Source organism: Cheilinus undulatus, linkage group 7 (genome assembly GCF_018320785.1).
Source record: "Cheilinus undulatus linkage group 7, ASM1832078v1, whole genome shotgun sequence".
Lineage (NCBI taxonomy): Eukaryota > Metazoa > Chordata > Actinopteri > Labriformes > Labridae > Cheilinus > Cheilinus undulatus.
In genome coordinates, this window is record NC_054871.1 from 35849393 (window position 1) to 35858494 (window position 9102).

The 9102-nt window shown below is 38.7% G+C and overlaps 1 protein-coding gene across 1 annotated transcript; it reads right to left on the reverse strand.

Moving 5' to 3' along the window:
* Positions 1-611: 611 nt before the first annotated feature.
* Positions 612-8738, reverse strand: scamp4 (secretory carrier membrane protein 4). The gene is made up of 7 exons (XM_041790901.1): positions 8641-8738; positions 8072-8093; positions 7791-7919; positions 7486-7642; positions 5027-5128; positions 2407-2524; positions 612-2281 (listed from the first exon to the last, which is right to left on the reverse strand). The coding sequence occupies exons 2-7, from the start codon at positions 8076-8078 to the stop codon at positions 2093-2095; spliced, it is 702 nt and encodes a 233-aa protein (XP_041646835.1). The 5' UTR covers positions 8079-8093; positions 8641-8738; the 3' UTR covers positions 612-2092.
* Between the last annotated feature and the right edge of the window lie 364 nt (positions 8739-9102).

Genomic DNA, 9102 nt, shown 5'->3' on the forward strand with positions numbered 1-9102 from the left:
CTAAATATTTACTCCACAGGAAGAAGATGAAACATTTGCCTAGCATGTGGGCTAAAACTGAGGTGTAACTTTCTTTTTCCTTCACCGGCTTTGCTTGTCCTAAAAATCTTTAATGAGGTTTCTTCTCATACTTTGAGTTAAGGCTTTCTTGCATTTTTTTCTATGTTGCTCATAGGCTTCTTTTCCTTCAAAATCCCACTCAGTTTCTTCAAACATTTCTGAGTAAATCAATACAACAGCAACATTTCTTTGCAAGAGCGCAGGACTCAACGCTGAGGAGCAGGGAGTCAGAGGAAAAAAAACAACAAATAGGGCAGCCAGCTCATACATTTTCCAAGTGGTGGGCAGTAGTCCAAAACATATGGCTCAGGGTGTTACTGGTATTTTTGTAGACTGTAAGTTAATTAGTCTATTTTTACAGCTTTGGGGTGGTATAGATGTCAATATAAGCATTAAAGCGCAAGCATTGTTGTTAAACTGGATGCATTTGCATAACCTATCACTCGGCTGTATAGTAGCTTGGGCTAGTTTTGAGTTAAGTCAGTATTTCAGCAGAAAAATCCAAACATTAGTTATTTATCCACCCAACAAGTACAAACAGACAGACATAGTGAGAATAAGAATATTTATTGAAATGTTGCAGTATTTAAAGGCTATTTTTATGTCCATACATTTCATCACTTATCTAATAACATGGTTCAAATAATAATCTTGGCAGTTTGCTTTTGTAACAAAAGAAAAAATATGTATTTTTAAACTGTGGAGTAGTCAGACACCTTTTTATTCCAGTCTGTCTATTCTTCATAAAGGTCTCACTTAGAAGCTGAGCTGTTACATAACCTGCATGGTTAATCTGATTCTGAAGTGAGGTTTATTGGCATGTCAGTTTCTTCTGTCTATACTTGGAAAATCAGTCTGCATTGAAACAGACTTTACTTGTAGGCTCTCACTTCACTGTTAATGCATTTTCACTTCTTTATCTATCCGCCTGTTGTGTAGTCTGTGTCTGTTAGTATTGGCTACATGAGGTCAGTTTATTTGAAGTTAGAGAATCTGCTTCGTCCCACTCCCATGATAGGCTGCATGCAAGTGCACCCCAGACACCAAACACAAAGTATCATCTATCTGGGTGAAAGTGAAAATGGCTGGAACATTGACAGCAGCTGATAAGGTGCTTTCACAGCAAGGCGCTGACCACCAAAAGCAAACAGTGCAGCTCTGGAATTACAAGAACCGAGAAATACTGACACAGAACAAACAAAACATCTACTTTGGGTGTTTTCTTTTCCCAGTATAATAATAGGAAATAGGAAAAGCAATTTTTTGACACATTGGTGCTCAGTGATAGGTCTCTGATTACAGAGGAGGGTAATACACCGACATCTTTTAAAATACGCTCACACACTGCTTCACTGAAGCACGAGTCCAGTTTAAAAAAAAGTGGCACTTGTGTAGGTGATAGTCAAGCAAGTTGTTTCATTACAGGCAAAGTATGCATGCATATTGTGGTGCATTTCAGTAAAGCACAGCCAAAGCAGGCAAGCACGGAGCTAAAAGGCACAGCATATCAAAATTAAGTAAATTCCTACCGGAATACATAATCTCAAAACAAAAAAGTCTGAAAACAAGGAAATCCACAAAGTAAAATTTGTGCAGCTGCAATAGAAACAATCTAAGCATGCTACAATTTTGCATGCAGATCTGATTAACACATAAAACAATGCAATCATAAAGATCCATAAGGCACATGTCATTCATTTGCTATCAACTCCGGTTTGTTTCGTTACTTAAGTTGCTATTTCCATCTTGTAAGACTAAGTAAATTCATTTAACAAAAGTGGTAGTTCTCTCTTTCATTTTGGTACACTACATGTAAACAAAGATGGAATGGAATGATATATCTTAAAGATAATCCTCCACTACAAGAGCAGGGCATTAGTGTCAAAGCAGTTTGATAAGACTTTTTACAGACATCCTGTAATATAAAATACATTTATGTATTTTTTCTTTTTAAAGATTGAAATGACATGGAACTTTTCATCACAAAATAATTGCTGAGTATCTGTCTCCACCTAGAGGCGACTCTCAGCTATCACCACTGACTGTTGTCAGGATAGCTTGGCACTGCGGCGGGGTACTGAGGCAAGCTCGGGCCCTGGGCTGCCTGGGAAACGGCATTGAACCCTGCTTCTCTCACCGGAGCACTCTTCCACATCCCAGTGCTCCACTCTTCCTGAGCTCGTGCCATGCTGCCTCCGCCGCCACGGTACAGTCTGTGCACCTGTAAAGGGACCGGAAGAGAGAAAGGGAGGGGAATATATTCATAATGTGTGCCTATTTTCAATCATCTGTGTGGGTTTGGGACAATAACTGAAATGCAAGCGTTTGTGATATTTCAGCACTCACCTTAATGAGAACCAGTGCCATTAAAGCAGTCACCAGAGTGAAGAGCAGTGCTGTGATAAGCATCACTATAGCCGAGCCCACATTATAGCTGAAAAACATCACTGTGGCAATCCAGCCACTTTGATGTGTAGGTGAGAGTGACATGGAGTAGTGGGTTAGTGTATCACATTGTTTGCAACAAGCAAATATTCAAAGTTACTTATGAGCCATTAAGCAGTGGGGAAATGGATGTAGTGAAAGACAGCTTAATGATGATGAGTGTAAAATTAAGTCCATATAGTATCATAAGTAAACAGCATTATTTCACAAGCACATGTTCTGTTATTGAACACAATAGACACTATAAATCAATTCAAAACTAAGCTGGCTTCCTCAAATATGAGTCATCTTAATATTTTTAAGATTACTTCAACAATAATTTAGAAAGTGAAAGCATGACAAATGTGGTGTAATGACTGTTTAGCTCAAAACCCACAAAATGAAGAATGCTTAGAATTAAAACCAGAAGTTTTTTTTTGCAATTATATTGTCCCCCTCTTTCTCCACTTTTATGGAAATCCCCATAAGAAGTATGCACATGACGTCACGGTTGACAAGTCACAGCGATTACACTCAGTGAATGGCAGAAAACACATTGGCTAGTGAGAAGCAACAACCATGTTAAGCCTGAATGTAGTGAAAAAAGAGGTGTACTGAAATCAACATTTAAGGGAAACAGGGTCTGTTGAGCCCAGGTGAAACTAAAATCATAAGTGTTTAATGTAACAATTATTGCCAGACAATGTTTTCTGCTGGAAGTTTTAGTCCTCATCTAATATATCTCTGAGAAGTGTTTGAAGGCTTCAGTAAAGGAGCCACAGAATGTAAAATCAGAGTTACTTTAGCATGCTGAATGCTTTCTGTATTGTCTACACCAGAGGTATCCAAACGTTTCCAATGAGGGCCACAAACAGAAATATATTAGGGTGTTGGGGCGACTTACATATATCTTACTTGAGGATATTAAAGTTAGTAAAACCAATCAAATTATGGTTAAGCTATGTTTGGTGATTGAGCATCCTTAAATGGCAAGTTAATGGCTGACAAGATACATTTTACCGATTTTTTTGGCGAGGGGGGGGCGCGCAATCAGATTGCAGGGGCCCCTGGCAATCACTGGATTCACCCCTGAAATGCTGTTGGTACTTCTTTTGCTATCCTAATCTTTCAGAGCCTTATAAAATTAAAGTGTAGTTACTCTTTTGAGTGCCAATGGGCTCTATGCATGAACTGCTTCCGCATTTGGCATTAGACAGCTCCCTCACTTCCAGTCGGGAGAAGAGAAAGGCATATGATGGCAAATTCGTTGCGGTTTACTCGCTGTTTGCATGAGTTACCTGAGCTGACTGTCAATGACAAGTTAAATTTAGTTGAAGATGTACATTGCAGCACGCAGCAACGATGTACAGAGGTGCTTTTAACCTGTTTTTGAAACATCATTTTAGCATGTTTGGATGCCAAGCGATGATGACAGAGTAAACACAAACAACAATCAAAACAAGAAAAACAATCGAAACAAGAAAAACCAACGAAACGGACAAATTAAGGCAGTATAGGAGGTTCTGGATTCTGTTTTGGCTTAGCATGTATCGTTGGGCGGAAGTTGTGAAGCGGCCTTATTTTCCACCGGAAATATGCCAACCCCTGCCATGCATAGAGCCCATATTTTTACCATTTACAGTGGTGCCCCAATGTTATCACTTAAAAAAAATCAACAAATGATTGTTGTCAAAATATTTGTTTGCAGAATCAGCATGGTAGTACCGTCTTGTGCTAAAACTACTAAGTATAATACAGTCAAGCACAAGCTTCATGTTCTAATGTGGGCCATATTTTGTTTTATTTTAAGAATTTGCAGAGTACTAGTCACAAATGGACCGTAGACAACATTTGGCCCCCAGGTCACAGTTTGGACACCCCTGGTCAACACCATCCCGACTAACTGGTTCACTTCAGATGAAAAGATCACTTTGAGTTTCTGCAGATCATGCATACAGTATCAGAATGATGAGGGCACAGCATCAAAGGACACTGGATTATATTTTTGTTTGGTCCTTATGTCCTTCTGTTTTTACCAAACATAACAAATAACTCATCTGTAGTTATCTTTAACAGATTAAATCAAATAAATAAATTTACATGACTTCTATTTGAACAAATACCTGTCTAAATTTTAAGAATTTTATTGCCATTTTGCCACTTAGACCAATGTATGTCACAGCTGGGAACTCCACGTAAATGCATACCCGCTGTAGAATTCTTAACATAATCTTAATGGCGTGACATAAAAACTGTTATCCCATGTTTACATATAACATGCCATGTCTGCAAAGTGACCTAGCCTACTCAAACACCAGCTTAAACTAGGAATCCACAGAATAAAAATGAACCCATGACTCTGTTACCTACTTAATAACATGTTATTTTTGTGTCTTTGTAATCATCAAACAAGATGTAAAGATGTAAGAGTATGCTGGGAATACAAGCTCAGATTTGCATAGATTTAGTATAACACCCATGACACTGGAGAACCAACAGATAACATGTATACAATCTTCAAAGCTGGTTTGGTTGGACTCACCATGTTCCCCAGCCAGAGATGCCTATAGTCTGGATAAGGGCCAAGACACATTGAAGGAAGAAGACGAAGAAGAAGGCCATGAAGTTGAATGAGCTGTCAGCCCTATGAATGACATCACACATATAAGAGAATATAAAATGACCTGATACAGCACAAAAACAAGCTTGAGTTACTCTATTTTTGTTGCAAGGGATTTCCTCCTACTTGCTGTCACCTGTAGATACAATGTGGGTCCAACAGGGACACAATTATACAGTACAAAGCATAAACAAATGCTGATTTAAAATACTTTGAGTGATAGGACCTTAAATTTTTTAATCACGCTTTTCTTGGTATTTCCATGCAATAAATATCAAATGGGAAACAAAATAATTGAAAATAATACGTGCAGTATGAAGCATTATAGTCAGCTAGAAATGGATTTCAGATGAAATATGATGAAAATGTTTTAGTTTTTCTTAAACTGATCACTTGTTAGGAGACCATCAAGCATCTAGTAGTATTGCAGGTGCAGTGATAAACGTGCTACTTAAAACAGCCTCACATGCAGAACATCCACTGTTAAAGAGAAAAATGATCAGACCAGCTCACAAACTGTTAGTCCTACTCAACTTAAACTTAGAGTGATTTCATGTGAATCCTCTGACTTGTCCAGACTGCATCGTTATACTAATGATTTTGATAATCATGGTCCAGTCATAAATTTAGCCACACAAATAACTGTAAATACCTCTGAGTCCAAACTTTGACCCACTTTTTCTCTGTGGTTTCCTGTTCCCTGGACTATCTGAGTGATCAGTTTGTCACTGTGAGAGTCCTTATTCACATCTGTCACAATCACTCAATGAGCCACAGCGGCTCTTAAGCAATCGATTTCCAAGGTCCTCAAAATCAACGCTTACCAAAACTCTTCAAGAGCCTCAAGAATACATCAATAGGGAAAACAACTACCTAAATAACCCATCTTCATCCACTGACAGGCAACAGAATGACAAAATAAACAGACACTTATTTGATAAAACCTACAAGCTCACTTAAAGTGCCCCCATTCAGTTCTCTCATTTAAAGCCAATGTTGTGAGTAACGTTATCTAAAAGGCAGAGCTGATCAGGAAAGCTGTTACCTGTAAGGCTTTACCTTTCAGAGGACTCTTTGAAGTGTAACATCACCCTTGCTACTTCTCACAATTAGAAAAGAAGACCAGAATAATGTTTGGGTCAAGCAGGTTTACATAGCAGTCTTCATGTGTCACTTTGAATCTTGATAACTGCAAAGTGTCTCGGTGTCATATAGACAAGAATTTGGAAACAGTTTTGTTCCTTTTCTTACTTGTGAGAAACATATCACGTCACAAAATGCAAAATTTTCATGACAAATAAAAGAATTTCTTCTTCTATCTTGTTCATATACGGAAATCTTTGTACAGACCTGTGGCTTTGCCAAGGCTACCTGCCAGCAACTGTCACTTCTAAAGGTTTACAGATTAAGACTGTCTCAAGCTACAGATATCTTGGTATTTTGATTGATGAATCTGTCTTTCACTCCTCACATTCAGCAGCTGGTTAAAAGGCTAAAACTGAACAAAGCTTTCATTTCAGAATTAAATCCTGCCTCGCCTATGAATCCAAAATGAGGCTGGTTGCTTCAACGCTTATGTCAGTGTTGGACTACGGTGATGTTTTGTCTCAGAGTTTTCATGCTCCCGACACAGTGTTTGTTGTATTAACGTGTTGGATGGTTGCTCAGGAACAGGAACTTATAATTTTTCGTTCTCAGGATGTTTTCTTACTGTCCCAAGGGTCAGAACTGAACTTGGAAAAAAGGCCTTTAAATGTGATGCTACTTTTGGCTGGAATGAATAACAGAAGGTCCTGGAACTTAATGACTTGGTCTCACTGGACGCTTTTAAGAGGATGCTAAACTGGAGGCTCAGAGGCAGACACATCTGTTTGTAGCTATTCTACCTGATCAAAGGGGTTTTTATAAATGTTGTCCAATACCGACAAATACTTTGCATTTATTCATTGTTTTCTAGTATGCGTTTTTTTTTTTAAGATTTGTTTTTGGGCCTTTTCGTGCCTTTATTGGATAGAGGACAGTGGATAGACTCGGAAAAACGGATGAAATTGGGGGAGAGACATGCGGCAAAGGGCCTCAGGCCGGATTTGAATCCAGGCTGCCCGCGTACATGGTGCGCGCCTTAACCACTCGACTACTGGCGAGTGGTCTAGTATGCTTTTAAGCTTGTATGTATGGCTTATGTCTGAATCTTTTTTAACTATGCTGCTGTCTATCCTGCCCTAGACACACTTGAAAAACAGATCTTTAATCTCAATGAGGACTTCCTGGTTGAATGAAATATAAAACAAATAATATTCACCCACTGTGTTATGTGCACCCAATTAAACTGCAGTTGAAAAACGATTTAGGTTCATGAGATTAAATAGAGGAACACCAACCTGAAGGCTTTGTAGAGTGGTCTGAACCAGCAGGTATAACTGCACGGGCTGAAGAGGATGAGCCACAGAAGAGAGAAGCCAAAGTTGGTGGCATTACCACCACCAGCCCACCAAGCAATACATGAGATAACATTTATGCACAGGGTACCTGAGTACACTGCAGGGGACAGGGGAGATGTAAAGGGAGGGGAAAAAAAAATAATATTATCAATTTCACTTAACAGAAGGAAGAATGCATATTTTTTTCTTCCAAAATGAAGAGAAGTTATAAAATGTGCAATGTATATATATATGCATGCACTCACTCATCCAAAGTGTGTAGACTCTGCGCACCAACTGTTGATGGGGTGCAGGGATCTCCTCTTCAATGTTCTGGTAAAAGCATGGCTTTATTTTCATGAACTTGGGCAGTGGGGGGAAGTTATTTGCACGCTCTGAAATAGGAAGTGGTATAGTAGATTTGTAAAATGTAAAATTGAAAAACCTTAAACATTTTGGATGTAATAAAAAACAAGTCTTGCAAGTACAGCTGTTTAAAGAGGTAAGAAAAGCAGAGGATATCAATAGGATATAAAAATTGACAAACCTGCCATTTTGAATTCCAAATTCTATAACAGAAGAGAGAGCAAATACGAGCAAAAACATGTCAATACTCATATTTTGATGCAATTTAGACAGCAAACCAAAACAATTTCACTTATGCTTGCACATGTTAAACTCCCTTTTATTTGAGTTGTGTCAAGGGTCAAAGCATTGCTGACATTTACACGCTAGTTAAAATCTTCAACCAGTTGACTGAGGAGGATGACTGTAGCTCTACATGGCTGGGGCGGCGGCACATTTTAACTTCAGTCAAACTCTAATGCAAACAAACTTTAAAACAAATACACTGTGTTTTTGCAACCAACTACCCTTCAGACTTTCACCTATCAAAGGCACCATGCGTTTTCAGTTTTTGCTGTCATTTACAATGAATTTGCTATCAGCTGAAGCATGCTGTTGGGCAGCTCAGTAACGTTATTTAACATATACAAGGGTTAGCTCTGTTTCTTTATCTGCTGTTGCTGCTTCATTTGACTATCTTGCTGGAAGTTTGCTACGACAACAAAAACACTGTAACAGCTGGACAGAGTAATAAAGACATATTAATATTACCGGGATAACGTTTTTCTTCTCTCGTTTCCGTCGACAACAGCAGGGGTCCAGGAATCATCCAGGATGCGCTTTTTCGACCCCATGAAGCTCACTGCGGCTGCGCTGGATAGTAGCGTTTGTAGTTTCGAAGTGTGTATAGTCAATGCGCGTTGGTGCTTAAAGAACTACAAGTCCCAGGATTGCTGAGAGCGGTAAACGGGAAACGCGTGACACATACATGGCACTCACTTTGAAAGGATCCCACCCATTTAATTATATGACTGTAATCTGTAAACAGTTTAAGACATGCTCGATATTTGGTATTATGTTATAGCTCAGAAATGTTTACGTTATTCACAAACATGCGACACCTCGTAACTGATGCGCAAAAAATACTGCAGTGATTGTTAAGCTTTCTCTCAAAGTGGGTAAAATCTAAATGCATATCAAACAGTTATTAAGGAATATCATATGCTCTGTCTT

Excerpts from the sequence above, each read along its gene's own strand:
- scamp4 (XM_041790901.1), bottom strand. Across the intron at positions 7,643-7,790 it reads AGTCTACACACTTTGGATGA|TGTACTCAGGTACCCTGTGC; the intron begins GTGAGTGCATGC and ends TGTCCCCTGCAG. Across the intron at positions 5,129-7,485 it reads CCACTCTACAAAGCCTTCAG|GGCTGACAGCTCATTCAACT; the intron begins GTTGGTGTTCCT and ends TGTCATTCATAG.